We start from the raw sequence: 15,952 nt of genomic DNA on the forward strand, positions 1-15,952 counted from the left end.
AAAAATCATCCAAAATTCTCGCAACAGAAGTTCCTACCTCAGGAGTTGGCTCTGATACCAATTGTCACAATCCCAGCACTCCTGAAACTTCTGATCTGCAAGCAAACAAAAGAACACACCAACGTGAGAAAACTGAGCAGGCTGCTCACCACCCAACCATGACATCTACCAGATGTGATCTCGAATCAGGAGATGTCCCCTCCGAGCCACGAGTTGAGCTACTGGCACGAACTCCCAACCAGCCTGGTGTCCCATACCACCAGGTGGCGCTGTGAAGCCTGGGATCTGCTGCTGGGCCTTGGGCTACGCTATGATGCAGGCGCGCATCCGCGACTCAATCCAGGATCAGACCTAGCATCTAAGAACGAAACTTGCTCCCATCGGCTCTCTGAGAATTGAACCTCTGGGTCCCTTATATAGACTCGGGCCCCAAGCGCCAAAAATAGCGAAGACCTCTAATTGGTTCGTACCCTTGCCACTCAACCCGAGAATCAAGCATGCCTAACTCTAAGCCTCCCCAAGCTACCTGAGCTAGTCTCGTGTACCCAGTACACGTCAGATACCAATCTGTGCACATGACATTTCTCCCCAAAATTGGACGCTCCATATCTGCTCTTCTCTTGTGGGACCTGTTTTTTGTGCTTTTCCACTTAAGACGAGAGCCCTCTTGCACTCTCCAAGGTCCTACCACAATATCCAACATACTTTAACCCATTAAAGGTTAGCTAATGCATGCAGTCTTGGACTAATCCTAGTCCCTTGTGGGCATCCCCACATTGCTTACTAACCAATGTAAAAAAAAGGAAGTAAACTTGCTCTAGTTAACCAAAGTCGACATTCTTTGGGCGTAGTCAATAATCAAAAAGATCTCTCGTTATTTCGTTAAGTACCATTGCATGATAGAAATAGTTAACAAAGACCTATCTATACCACATATCTCCCAATATTTGGACCCATGGCATCTGACAAGCATCACTCTCACTCCTTTGTATTTGGCCTATGCTTATGAGGCCATATGTGCCATATTTTTCATATTCCCAAGAAAGTATGCAAGTTGCTTTACACCCTTGAAGAACATCATCAATGCCAAATGTGTGAAGAAAGGACACATCCTTGCTCTCAATTTCCAGCAGATTCACATCTGCGACCAGCAACGCCTAGTAAAACAGCCTAATAAGGCATTGGAATGCCAATCATGTATCCTTATTTTGGCTATTTACATCTTATAATTAACGTCGTCTCTTTTCATTCATATGGTATATTCTTGGCACGCATCTGTTGGAAATACAATCCACACTTTAGGAGAAATAGTTGTTGTGTTTGAATCCTAGCCTTGGTAAGAGACATTTCCATAAATCAAATAGACAACATCCATCAACTTATGGTTTTGTTGGAACAGTTTGGATGGCTAGACCAATTTGTCGAAATCTCTGGTGAATTTTGCTCATGCATGAGCAAAGTCAAATGGGTGACCTCTCCAGAAGAGGGAGGTGTGGATGCCCCCATCGAGATTTCAACATGGTCTCAGAGCAGTTCACATTCAAAGGTGTAAGAGCCCAGAAAACTGATTGAGCTCCAAGGACCCACAGATCGACACACGAGTGGATTAGAGAGGTTATGTTCAAAGAAAGAAAAGGTAAGCAGAGCTTGCTATCTGTCTAGTATCTTTCAGGATCCAATGGCTTCAAAGATGCTATTACCCAATTTTAGGAAGAATGCCAGCTGGACGAGAGAAATTACCGGATCTGGAAGGTGAAGATAAGAAGCCACATGCTGGCTCGAAAGCTTTGGAGGTCGCCATACGGGAAGAACTAAACTCGAGAATCTGGTGGATAAGTAGTAAAATATGATGACCAAGACAGTGTGGAAGAATGGGAAGAGGAGGTTGTGGAGGCGTTATCTCCTATCATTACCACCATGTCAGATGCAATGACTATGCACATTCATCTTCAATGAAGGCTTGGACTATACTAAAAGACCTAAACAAGACAAAAAACACTGGCTGAATGATGGAGGAAGGAGAGCTGATAAGAAACCATTTGTCATGACAAGCAAAATGATTACTTTGTTAATTAAAAGATATTATAATGTTATTACAGTATGTGCCAATTTGGTGGTGTGACATATATTTGTATTTATGGACACCCATCTAGATTGATATGGTGGTGGGTCATATGAGTAGATAGGGCCAATTGAATTGGAGCCACTACTTTCAATGGCCCCAAATGTAGACATGTAGACATATGTGTGTATCTATTATGGACACCAACCAAGATTATTATGACAGTGGTTCATCTAAGTAGATCGGACCCGTCGAGCTGGAGTCACTCCTTCAGGACGGCACATGTAACACTTAGTTATCAATGAAATAAGCACCTAGGTCGAGGTAGACACATTAGAGGCACTTTTAAAAGGTCCAAGATCTTCAAGGGGAAACCTTAGTCATTTAATTGGACTAAGTGTATCCCAATTGAGTAAATGAGCTACAAAGAGGTGTGAGACTAAGTGTATCCCAATTGAGTAAATGAGCTACAAAGAGGTGTGAGCCTCTTCATTTCTCATTGTGTGCCTTCTTCTTCACATTCACTCACATCACCCACCTTCACTGCACACATGTTGCATGCATTGTGTGCTTGAGCAAGAGTCAACATCATACCACTCCAAGGTGCTCTTCCTCGTCAGAGGGTCATATCTTGTGCCACTTTCTCTACCCTAGACCCTACACTCTTGCATGTTGCCTAAAATCACAAAGATGAACAGCATTCAAAAGCGTTCACAAAAGAGAGTGTAAGAAATCCTAGATTTACTATATTTAGAAATGTGCTAAGGAGTAGAAAGAAGACTGAAATAGCAGAGAACAAAGAAAATTTGCAGTTGGGCCTCTCTTATAGAGAGAGTGAAGAGTCAAACATGAAAAGGTGTGTACTCCAAAGTGTATGTGGCTCACACACATACAAATCCACACACCCACACATACTTGAGCACCCATTTATACAAAGTCTTCGTACTGAGTTTTTGTCGGCACTCCGGAGGTGAGGGGCAGACTCAACCATGACGAAGGCTAGCACTAAAGGAGAAGGCCAATCAAAAAGTAGTCCAAAATCTCTTCATTCAAGCTACAACTGCTGTGAAGTCTAAACGATTTCATTTTAGTCTCTCCCAAACGAGCATCTAAATCTAGCTGATAGGGCAACGCACCATTTAAGATAGAAAGAATTATCGCAATACCAGTAGGCCGCAACTTGGACGAAAACTTCACAAGGTGAAGTTTGCATGTCTGCTAATACGGCAGAAGCATATACCTAGATGAATCCAGGAACAATCCCAAACTCATCCTCTAAAAACACAATATAGTGCAGTTTCAATCTCACGATAGTCACTCATAAGATTGAAAACCATAAACTCCATCACGCATAGCAGGGACTAGCTACTATGACATCCCCACTGACATCATCAGTACCCAACAGTGGGAGTAGACCATAGTATAAAAATATGCTCACACACATACAAATCCACACACCCACACATACTTGAGCGGTAGGCATGAACCATAGCAAGAAACTCCTTATCATAAACTGGGTATCTAGTTTGGATATTAGAATGTTTATGGTTGTCATCTGCCTTCTTGCATCGAGACTGCTCCTATAGCGATGTCGGAAGCGTAAGTCCTGACCTCAAATGAAAGGTTTGGGTCAACAATAGCCATAACAGGTGTGGTAGTGAATGCTTGCTTGAGTTGTTCAAAACTATAATCTGTTTCGGGAAGCCATTTGAATACTGCCGTGCTTTTCAAAAATTCGGACATAGGAGCTGCAATCTCGGTTAAAAGTAGACCTTTGCATGGTAGAAGTTTGCCAAACCACAAAAAGAGCGAACATCATGAACGTTCTTTGGAGTAGGCCAATTTCGAATTACCTCGACCTTCTTGGGACCCACAGAGATGCCTTGGGCTGAAATGACACGTCCCAAATATTCAAGTTGGGTTTTGAAGAACTCACTTTTCTCAACGTTGATGTTGAGAGAATTGGCGTGGAGAACTTCGAACACTTGGTGACGATGTTGTTTGTGCTCATTTAAGGATCTGCTGAAGAGGAGAATGTCATCTAAGTAAACGATGACGAACTTGTCCAGGAAAGGCCTGAAGATATCGTTCATTAATGTCATGAATGTGATCGGGGCATTGTTTAACCCAAAAGGCATGACCAAACATTCATAGTGTCCATACTTTGTTCGAAAAGCTATCTTGTACTCATTGCCTTCTTGTATGCAGATTTGATGATAACCCGAGCGAAGATCAATCTTTGAAAAGTCTGTTACATGCAAAAGTTGATCGAAGAGGTCATCAATGCAAGGCAATGGGTACTTGTTTTCAATGGTGAGCTTGTTAAGGGCTCAATAGTCGATGCAGAGGCACATAGACTTATTCTTCTTTCCACAAGTATTACAGCAGATCCGAAAGGGCTACAATAGGTCGGATGTGACCTTTGTCGAGTAGTTTGGCCACCTGTCTTTGGATTTCTTCGTTTTGTGTGTAAGAAACCCAATAAGGAGGTTTTGATGGTGGATTACTTCCTGGAATTAGGTCGATTCGATGATCCACTAGTCGTCAAGGTAACTGCTGTAGCAATTCCTATAGAAAAATGTCCAAATAAGGCTGGAAAAAAGATTGGTTGAGGTACTTAGGAGGATCCTTTTTCGTTGTCTCCTCAGCTGCAGTAACCAACGGAAGTGCAGTTTTAACTTGTCATTTATGAATCCACTTATTAACTTGTAAGGGGGAGGCAACTGGTGTTGAAGGTTAGCTTGATAAGTTTTCCTTGGTGGACAAACTGGATTGTATGGCTAGTTCGTAGTCGTAGAGCCAATGTTGTCCGAGGATGACATCGTATCGAGAAAGGGGCATGATGTCAAAATTCAACTTGTTCATCTAGTGCTGGATACAAAAGGACAGGTTTTTTACCTTGGTGTTACACAAGAAGGTGGTTCCATTAGCAAGTTCAATCTGATAGTCCCGGGAACTTGGACTAGTGGTCAATCGAAGTTTTTCAACCATAGAACTAGCCAGAAAGTTATGAGAACAGCCACTATTGATGAAGATAGTGACCGTTCTTCCACGAATCGATCCTTGGACACAAAGTACTTGAGTGGCCATGGAAGGTTCGGGGTTGCTAGCAAGGCTCATATGAATGGTATTTGCCACTCCAACAGCTTTGCCTTTATTGTCTTGTGCAGGAGTAGCATCTTCGGATTGGGAAGTGGTAGCTTCCATGTTTGAATTTTACTTGGGTCTTTTTAGACAATCGAACCATCTATAGTCGCCAAAGCAAACGGTACAAAGTCCTTTTGTGCTGAAGCCGTCCGAAGCCGCACCTTTATGTTGCTAATGACGGTCCTTGCTTTTCAAAGAGGAAGAGGCACGATCCTTAGAGGAGTGCTTCTGTTGGGATACAACATAAGATTTATGGGATTTGTTGGGATCTTGAGACTGTCGAGTAACTTGATTACCCGATTGTTTTCTGAACTTTGAGTTATCCTCAGGGCGAGAACCCTTGGCTCGTGTAGAGTTGTGTGATTTGTTAGAACCCTGCTTCCCGGTATTCTAGAAATCTGTAATACGCTCTGCGTAAACAATAGCGCCAACAATGGTGGTGATGTTTGCTTTGAGGACATCAATGTATAACGAGGGATTGAGGCCTGAGATGAAAGCACGGAGACAATCCTTGTCAGTCAAATTGTCAATCTCCAGCACTAATTTGGTGAACCTCGAAGATGTAGGAAGACAGGGAGCCAGTTTGCTCCAACTGTCGAAGTTTTAAGCGCTCTTGGAAGTCCGCATTGGCAAGTATGAACTGCTTCATGGAGCACGTGTTCAACACGTTCCCAGGTTAGCACAATTTTGCCGTCCTTTAAGCATCGTTGCCACCAAAGAAATGATGTATCCTTGAGGAGGGAGGCTGCCAATGCAATCTTCTTGCCTTCAGTAAGGTTGACAGTGTCAAAATACATGCGCATTTGGTGAGCCACTAGTCAACTGTTCGGCGATTCCGTTGACCAATGTAGGCTTCCGGCAGTTTTATGTCAAGTCTTTCTTTTTAAAGCTTGAAGTAAATGGTAGAGGGCACAAAGTTCAATGTTTTCTACCTTTGGTGGAATCAGGTCCACATAGTCGTCGGGTGGCGTCTCATCATCCTCTATGGGTGTGGTACTGTGAGAATCCTGGAGCTATTGGACTTTCTGGACCAGGTCTAAAATGTTGTCCTGAAGTTGAGAAATATGGAGTTGAAGTAGTGCTTCGCCATGTAGAATCGCTTCAGGAGAGGTTGGACGCGAGCGGTTCAACATGTCAGAGGTCGAGCACGACTGGATTGTGCTCTACTTTGTATCATATTTGGAGGAGGGTCCGGGCTGCTCCCTATAATTGCTCATGCTGGATGGGGCAAAGGAGGCAAGATGGAACCACTTGTGGAAATCTGGCAAAGGAGGTACTGAAGGAGGTAACACAGGTGATGCCAAAGTGGGTGTTACTACACGCGAGAGAATAGAAGTTGGTTGCAAAGTCCACAGATTTAGAAGAGGGGGGTATCCACAAGAGGGAGAGCCTTCAGAATCGAAATACTGTCCTTGGGAAGGGGAACCCTACCCGGGAGAATATCTGGGAGCTGAAGGAGGTGGAGAGTACCTTGGAGATGCTGAAGCTGAGGGGTAAAAGTCTCTCCAAAGATGGACAGCAAACTTGTGGGGAATATCGGGTTCTAGGTATCGACGTGTCTCGTGAAACACAACCTGGACTGTGCTGAGGAAGTAATGAAGTTGAGGTGCCTCACACAAAAGGTATAGTATGTGGTCCAAGTCGGTAGAAGCGCTGATTGTGCAATTTGAACACGATTGGGTGCCAAGAGATGCCGAGGTGTCCTTGAAGGGATATCAGGGGCATTACCAAGGGTTTCCATTTGTAAATGAGGAAATGTTCATTTGCTGTAATTTTGTGAGAGGAAAGACAGCAAATATGTGTTGAGAGAACGTCCTTGAAAAAGAAAGGAAACAGGCCACCTGGCACCAATTATTGTCTACCTAGCTATTTCTGAAAGTCGTGTTTCAGCAGTGGAATATGGTATGGAGAGGGTACAGCATCAATTGCGAATTAGAGGGGGTCCTGATGTTGAGGTAGTTGAAGTCTCCAAATTTCGAAATGAGGAAGCATCCAAAATCAGTCCTTCTGTGGTAAGATCTGTCACCAGCATGTATCTCAAACAGCCAGGAAGGATCTCAATCAGTTTAGAGAGGCGAGATCTTCACCCGAAAGGGTACTGGAGAGGCGGTTTGCAGGAGAGGGCAGATGCATTGAGCTGGCACAAGTTTCCTGCATTGAATCTGTTGCATATGCCTCTGTGGCCTAGGAGCAGGACTAGGCCTTGCTGGTCGGAATTAGAAAGCAGCAAAGGTCTGTTGCGCAGAGGCAAATGTGGCGAGAAGAACCAGGCTGGTCTGGTCACGATTGAAGGGCAGCAAGGGATGCTGGTCAAAGGCAGCCTGGCAGGTATGGCGAGATGAACCAGAGAGGAGACAGGTGCTGCAAATTTCTCCAGGATATGCAAGCGAAGGTCACGACCTGATGGCGAGAGGGTGACGAAATCCCGGCCGAATGGAGCGGAGAAAGCAGACGGGAATTCGTAATTTGTTTTTGTGATTTGATTTGCTTATGATTGAGGTGGTGGTTGCCAAAAATTAAAAGGAGGATTACATGAACCCTTGCTTTAACCTAGGGTTAGGCCTTGGGCAAGGGGCTGTTGTCCCTTTTTAGCCCCCTAGGGACCCTTTTTATACGTGGGTGCTTGGGCCCAAAGGGTGTACCTATCCCAAGGGGTGTGACCAGTGGAAATAGGGGTGCCTTTTCATGAAGGGGTATGTCCCTTTTTAAAAGAGGGGTGTCCCCACATGAAAGGTGTATCTTTTTCACGAATGGATGTGCCCCTTGGGTGAGGAGTCAAGGCTCTTCATTGACAAGGCACGTCCATTGGCAAAGAAGGGTGTGTCCCTTGGTTTGGGGCAGCCCAAGCACGTGAAAAGACAGAAGAATTGACGTGCCCATTCACATCAACTAGTGCTGTGAGATAGATAGAGAGGGCACTAATGACTTAGGTGGGTTTGGCGAAAATAAAAAAATTTACGCTCATCCTCTCCATCTCTTCCATGCACAACGTGCGTGGATCTCCTTCTAGCGGAAGTAGAGGTATCAGATAGGCACTAGAAGGTGAGGGGCATTTCCTACAGGCAGGAGCGAAATACGCTCTGATACCACCGTAAGAGATCCTAGATTTACTATATTTAGAAATGTGCTAAGGAGCCTGAAATAGCAGAGAACACGGAATATTTGTATTGCTTGAGTGTCTGTATTGTGTCATCAATACAGTTGGGCCTCTCTTATATAAAGAGTGAAGAGTAGCACATGAAAAGGTGTGTACTCCAAAGTGTATGTGCATGAAGAGTATGTACCCCTTGTGAAGGGTGTGACCCTTGATGAGAGGGTACATTACAATGGTAGTCTCTTCAATAGTATGTCTCTCTTGGGAATGGTTGTGCCTCATAGCAAGTGTCCCGTCGAAAGGGCATACCTTTCCATAAGTGTCCATTTATCAAACCATCCATAAGGTTTTAAGAAAGGAATATGTCGCAGATCGTGACAAAGAGAGAGATCTGCATTCCACCATTTTTCAATTGATTGAGGTCAAACTCTACTAATCATTGATTCTTCAAGCCAACATCTACTTTTTTATGTGCAACGCACTGAGTTTGTGCAACAACAACAGAAGCAATATTACTCTCAAACAACATAAGCAATAATCAAAGCTTATCCTAATGAGCTTTCTATCAAGCCCTTTTATCAACAGCTTTTATCACTCAAGCGACTTTATCAACAATCATTTGAAAAGAAGCAGTGAAGAACACTTGCTCCTCAGCAAGCACATAAACACAAATCAGCTTGCATTACTAATGCTTACCATGCTTCCCAAGAGCTTCAGGGGTTTGGTCACCACACTAACCACTGCAGAGCAATCAAGGCTACTCAGTTTAGAGGAGCTGGGCCTGATGCCCATGCAAGAGAAAGACAAGGAAAATAAGCATGGAGACGGCAGCGTGTAGGACAAGGCCATCCTTGTGTTAAGCAAAGGAAAGGCAAACAAAGGTAAACCTGGACAAGGTCAGCCCGAGACTGATGGTGACTTCAAAAGAGGCGGGGGACTCTTCAAAAAGTTCTAATGTTACAAGCCTGGACACATAGCAAACGACTGCAGATTGAAGAAGGCTGATCAACAGAAGAGGAAGGAGGACCAGTCACACAAGGAAGAACCAATAGCCAATGTGGGGTTGGTTTTTTGTGCTTGCCACAAGCAAAACAAAGACAGTATTTGCAGACTGTCGGATGACCTTCAGAATGTCAAGCATTGAGTGCTGGTGCATTGATTCTGATTCCTGTCCAGAGGACAGCATTTGTCACTCAGGACAAGGCCAACACTACTGAGGAGGAAGATACAAGTGTAAACACAGATTGCAGATTTCAAACTCAGAATGACCAAGACTGTTGCATGGCTCCAAATCACAGGAGGATGGCACTCAGGAAGTGAGCCATGCTTGCTGCAAAAGCAGGCAACAAAGAGAATATATTCATTCCAGGGTATGTATTCTCACTATTTTTTCATGAATTCAGCAAGCTGTTTGGGAATGTTTGGTTGGCCTGGAGTTCTGAACAGAAAGAGACCCATCAGACAGCCAGAGGGAGTAGTTTCAAAGTAGAGGGGCATGCTAGTTACCAGAGGGTACAAGCGTGCCATGTCAAGAGACCTTTGATGATGTGTACAGAGCCACCACACCTTCCCTCTCTGTTAACTGAGATATGGGATTTAATTTAAGATTTACAAAAAGACATGGAGAAGGAATTGGAGCACTGACATTGAAGCACTGTCGGAAAGTTTTCACCTAAACATATATATCTTTTAATTTATTTTTTTGGTATTGAGAACTTCTATATTTCTTCTAGAACTCCATCCTCTTCTATCTTCTTTCAAACATGACACTTTCAACCTCAATGAGATTTACTCCAGTTGTTAGTTTGCAGGCAACTTGCCACTCCTTCAAAGCTCTGCCGGGAACACAGACTAGCAACGTTCATTGGATGATACTTTTTGTTGCATGATAGAGACTACCGCTAGCTTGCCTATACATGCACATGTCATACTTCTTCTACGGACAGCATACAGCTTGCACGACTTCCAAAAAACAGTGTAACATGAAAGCGTCTGCATATGATAGGGTCAACTGCCCCATCTGAAAAGAGTATTTTTTTCTAGTTCTTGGAACCTAGTTGGCTATGTACGAAGAGCCCAAACGAGCCTAATACATAGATCCACAATGGAATGCCTTAGCTGGTGTGGGTGCCAGCTGCTAGCTGCCGTAGGGGTGCTGTGTTAATCTCTTGCTCAGGGTTGCCACCCAATGAATGCTTTTATAGGCCCAGCCCCACCAACCCATAGTTGGCCTGTTTGGCAGACAAGCATGCTGGTGAACATCCATTAATGGCCAGCCAAATGTCCCTGCTGGCCAGCTGAAGTGCCAAATGCCAAGCTTCCACATGCACACCCTTGCCTGCGTGCTGTGCTGTTGACAGTTGTGGCTGCCGATGCTGTCCCTGCTGTCCACGTGTGCTAGCCACAAAATGACTATGTTACAACCACTTGCAACCCAAGGTGCTCGAGCGAGGTCACCAAAGGACCTCTATATCTTCCAGCAACTCACAGTGACCAATAGGCCTAATTAAATGATCAACCCATTCTCCCACTACAAGGCTCACACGAGGGAATGTGCCTGAGGCAAGAGGATGTCATCATCCTGGAGACAGTGTACGTGAGACTCTTCTTGAAAATGGATTGAAAGGATCATACGAAAGAATAAGTCTACTCCTCTCACTGTTTAAATTTACACTTAAGTTGTTTCAAAAGCTGTTAGTCTTTAGGGTCTCCCTGTAAGAATCAGGTATGTACGGCCTCTCACATTTGCGAAGAATGTCCATGCAAATAAGTTGACAAACAAAGGCTTCTTACCTGAACAAAACAACAAAGCCATAGGCCTCAATGATCATACCGATGAAAGCCCATCCAACAATCACCAACAAAAACCCTACCAGAAATGAAATAGACCCCTGCAGGAATAAATCAAGTAGTTCCCTAAGTTCAGCATTGAAACATAAATGACAGGCACAACGCTGCAACCCCTCGTGCAAGCTGTAAAGCGAAGGATAGCAACTAAATAAAATCGCGAAGTTACCTTGTAATTACTGCGCTTCACGAAGAAAGCAGCTGTAGACTTGAGACCTATGGTAAGAGCCAGCCCTGATAGGAAAAGGATCTGATTTTCATTTTTAAACATACAAAAGTCACTAAATGCCCGAAACGAAATGGCATGCAAGCAGTTACAAACAGAAATACACTGACATTGCCCATCGCCAGAAGGCCCTTGTCCAAGAAGAAAATCACTCCCAAAATAGTGAATAGTATGCCGAAACCAGTTAACCCAATCCCAATTTCTGCAGGCACACGGTGACAGTGAGCCCTCCTACTTTTTGTTATGAATTGCACCACAGCCAAATTACGGAACTCTAATATATATGTTTCCTGACAAGTTCATCAACTGTGATATCTATGAGACAAACAAATGAAGCGAAGAAAACATCTTGCTCATAGGATGTTCCAGGAACCGATGGTGCGGTAAAAGACCGTGCCCAAAAAAAAAACAGGATATAGTCAAACGCATTTTCGAAGAGCAAGCAAAATTCTTCAGAACCGAAGGAGAAAGGCTTACTTTTGCGATCGTTCATCTCAAATGTCAGCATGGCTACCAGAAGGGGAGCCCCAACGACAGGCAAGGGTCAGGACTCAGCTCTGGGGAGGGAGGAGAGCAAAGAGTAGTACCATGAAAATACTTAAAATTAGAGTTGACTTAGACTCTTTGTTTCTTTTTTGAGTTTGACTTAGACTTTACCACTAACTTGGTTGTGGTAAGCACTAAGGGTGTTTTTACACACTATGTGCGCCCAAGATGCAATAAATGCATTTGAACGGTGGGCGGGCTGAGGGCGGGCAATCTTGCTCGCCCATGACGGGCAAGCAAGTGTGTAAACACCCTAAGCACTCCCGTAGATACTTGTTGGCACATGTGGCAAAGACAGAACTTCTACAAGATAGCACAAAGATTTTGCAAACTCTCATGAGAATCCAAAGAAAGGGCCACCATGTCATCAACAAATAACCGAGAGCACATTTGAATCCATGATGGTAATAACCCCCCTTGATAGCTCCCTCATGCACACCCCTTTTTAGAGATAAATCAAAGGGACAGTACATAATGCAAAGAGCAACAGTGCTAATAGGCTTCCTTATCTAACCGACCTGTGTAACTCAAATCTTCCAACCGCACCACCATTGAGGCAAACCATTGCAGAGGCATTCCTAAAAAGTGCTCCCACCATCTTACAAAACCCAAGGATGAAACACAACTTCTCTAGTACTACCAACACAAAATCCCATCTTGTTCTATCATATGCTTGATCAAATTCAAATACTAACAAGACACACTTTTGTCTAGTAGCTACATCATAATCCAATATTGAGGAAAATTTCAAAATGTTTTCAAATATATCCCTAGCTTTTATAAAGTCATTCAGCTCTCTATCTACCACCTTCATGCAGACTTCCCTTATTCTAAAGGCCAAAGCCTTAGCAATTGTTTTATAAGAGGTGTTCAACATTGTAATCTGCCTCCAATCCCTTACCTTCAATCTGTTTTATCTTTTAGGAAACAACTTAATTAGACCTACATTCACATCCTCAGAAAGCATACCCCTTGACAATGTTGAGATGCCAATTTATTCAAAATCATTCTTTAAGACATTGTAGAAATCCATAAAGTACTTTGCCATGAATCCATCAAACCCTGGGGATTTGTCATCCTCTAAAATATCCAAAGCTTCCCATAGTTAATTTTCTATAAAGCGTCTCCTCACTGAGCCAACTTCTCCACCTTCGGTTTAAGAGCTTAGAACTCTTGTCCTATGCTTGACACCATTCTCACGTAAATCCTTCTAGGCTTGTATCAACTTCTTGTCTCGCCACATCCACACATAACAAGTTCCATGCCTCCTCATTAGAAAGAGCCAAAATTCCTCCAACAAGCTTCCTAGTGACCATTTCTCTGTAGGACCTTTGCTCTCCTTTCACGGACTTCTCCTCAACAAACTCTACCCCATTCTCTACCTTCCCTGCTACTTTCTTGCCCTCCAACTCTACATGTGAGCAATCCTTAGCACTAAGGCTGGTATTTCTAGTCAAAACTTCACACACCACCTTTTGCCCTCACTTTGGGAATCTTTCCTTGAGATGACTATAATAGAAATTGTATTTCTAAAATTTCTTACTATGGACATTATTTTATTTTTAATCAAGTGTGAGAATGGGAAAGCATTTCATAGGAGTGCACCGGATGTAGCAGGGTCCTAGTGGATACTTTGTGTGGTTTAGTTGGGGACGCCTAACTAACCTATGATTTGCCATGCTAGATGGTCGGTATTGTGTGTGATTCTATGGTAATACTGTTGCTATTGTTAGTGGTGTTATGTTTGATTATTGTACTTTGAGTGCAATTATATAAGGATCGATTGATACCAGTTTCTCCTTTTGTCAATTGATTTTAATCTACTCTCTAGACTAATTCCACAAGCCTTGACCTCTTACAATTCTAGAAAAGTAGGGGAGAGGGAATTAGCTATTAGCCACTAATCTATCTCCTCCCCCATACTAGGGTCTATCAACCCTCTAACATTAAGAGTCAAGAATGAGGCTATTTTACTTGGCATTCTTTTTTTGCCCCTTTTTGGCCCTGGGGTTTGGAGCTATTGACCTGTGTAGTAGTTGCTTTTGACTCTCTCCTTTTGTGCTAAACCACAATAAATGCTTTACCTTGACTAGTGTCTCTGTTACGAGAATTGGAATTATCCCATTAATTTAATCCTTCAGTATTTAGTTTAGTAAGATCCAGCATTTTTGTTGTGCAGCTGATGCATGTGTGCTCGCTATTCTATAGTGATGCATGTGTGCTCCTACATGGCTGGATATATGGCTGCGGCTGTATGAGTGTGTAGCATTGTGTGCACCACTTATACGATGATGATATGTGTAGCATGTGTGTACCATCTGTATAATTTTATTCATGCGTAGCATCAGGTGCACCATGAGATGGTATGTGTCGCATGTGTGCACCATTCATCTGTGATTTATTGATTTCGCATTGCTATAATACTGAAAGGCTGATTGATTGTGGTGATTAATTCCAAGGTTATCTTATGCTTGAAATATTTCATTACTATTGATTGTGTGAATCCAGGGGAAGAGTAATTGATCAGGCAATGGCATCTGGCAAGCATGATCCACCATATTTTGGGTGCGTAGTGCAACTCCAGTGATGCGAAGATGAATAAGGTTTGCCTAATTTTTGATATTACAAAAGCTTATGTACATACTTGAATTTTGGAATATTAGTGACTTGGCTAAGTGAATAAACTAAAGTTAGAAAAAGCTTTATTTTTAGAAAAAGCCAGCTATTCTAGAAGGTGGATGGGCTTTTTGTAAAAGGGTGCATGGAGGAAAGCACAGAGGCTTTTCTATGATTTTTGCTCAAAAGCTTTTGGAGGAATACACATAAATACATAGGAGGTGGAAGGAGAGCACCACTCATATGGGGGGAGATTGTACCCAGCACGCTTGTTCTGTCTCTTCCGTTTGTGAGTTTTGAGAGTTGTGCATATTTTCGAAGAGTGTTGTTGTGTTTTTCAAGGATTTGTAGGTTTCGCGAGTGTTTTCCGTCGTAGTGGTATCAGAGCCAAGGTTTCGTCGTCCATAGCACGGGAAGCACCTGCACCCCACATCCTCGAACAAGAAACCACAGCACGCATCAGATTGCAAACACTGCGTATAAGAGCAGAACGAAGTTCAAAGCAGTAGAAGAGAACAGCGCAGAACGGCTCATAGGTAGGAAAACGTGCGATGAAGAAAAAAAACACAACAAAAGAAGTCGGCCGTACGTAGACAGGTCGAAGTCTGTGAACGCACACCTGTGCCTTAGCTCCTCCAAGCATACGACCAAGGTGGCGACCAAGGCATAGTCCTTGGCATACTTGGCATTGAAGGCACTATTGGCTGCACGTGAGGAAGCCTTGGGAGATTGCTCTTAAAACTTCCCGGGAGGTCCCCCATCTCGGAACTATTGTAGCTCAAGTCCGTTTAACAATTGGTGACTATCACTAGGTCAAGTCACTTTGTTACTCTATTCTTTGAAGTTCCTAGTCATAAAGATATCCTTCAAGGCAAAAGTGCAAACAAGGGAGCAACCCAACGGATTTTGGAAGAGAAGAATCTCAAAAGCAAGTATTCACAAGAGCAGGAGGCAGTCTACAAGTGTTGCTTTGCTTTGTACCTTGCAACGTGGATTCACTTGTTGGAATCGTGTGAGTTCGAGAGCCCACAAAGATACTATTTGACAAATAGCCACTTTCAAAGCTTGGAAACTGAATTGAGATAAGTCTTGTGTTTGTGTGTATTTCCTTTCATAGTGATTTCTTCTTTGCACCATGCACATACTTAACTATGTCTGGAAGGTGTATTCCATCAGAGATAGGTTAGTTCAACACCGATGACACTTACTGAGGAAGAATGGCGAGAACGCTATCAGCATGAGAAGCAACAATGTCAAGAAATTGAAGATGCTCTACGCCAAGTAATGACAACTTGAAAGCCACCTATATCGATTGAGGACGAGGAACCTATACGCTTGGATGCATGGAAACATCATGCATGGGACCTTAAGCAAGAACTTGAGTACATGCGCAACATGTGCAACACGCATAAAG

At 43.3% G+C, this 15,952-nt stretch overlaps 1 protein-coding gene across 1 annotated transcript in view; it reads right to left on the reverse strand.

The window, feature by feature from the left end:
* LOC147888331 (vesicle transport protein GOT1-like) overlaps positions 1 to 11,997 on the reverse strand; it is a 29,525-nt gene extending 17,528 nt beyond the window's left edge. The window contains exons 1-4 of the mRNA XM_087392598.1: positions 11,854 to 11,997; positions 11,487 to 11,578; positions 11,320 to 11,400; positions 11,097 to 11,194 (exon numbers count right to left, since the gene is read on the reverse strand). Of these exons, the coding sequence (XP_087248724.1) occupies positions 11,097 to 11,194; positions 11,320 to 11,400; positions 11,487 to 11,578; positions 11,854 to 11,884 (302 nt within the window). The 5' untranslated portion in view covers positions 11,885 to 11,997. The remainder of the gene's footprint in view (positions 1 to 11,096; positions 11,195 to 11,319; positions 11,401 to 11,486; positions 11,579 to 11,853) is intronic.
* Between the last annotated feature and the right edge of the window lie 3,955 nt (positions 11,998 to 15,952).

This window comes from Dipteris shenzhenensis, chromosome 21 (assembly GCF_047967505.1).
Source record: "Dipteris shenzhenensis isolate YYH24624 ecotype China chromosome 21, Dip_SZ_1.0, whole genome shotgun sequence".
Classification (NCBI taxonomy): domain Eukaryota; kingdom Viridiplantae; phylum Streptophyta; class Polypodiopsida; order Gleicheniales; family Dipteridaceae; genus Dipteris; species Dipteris shenzhenensis.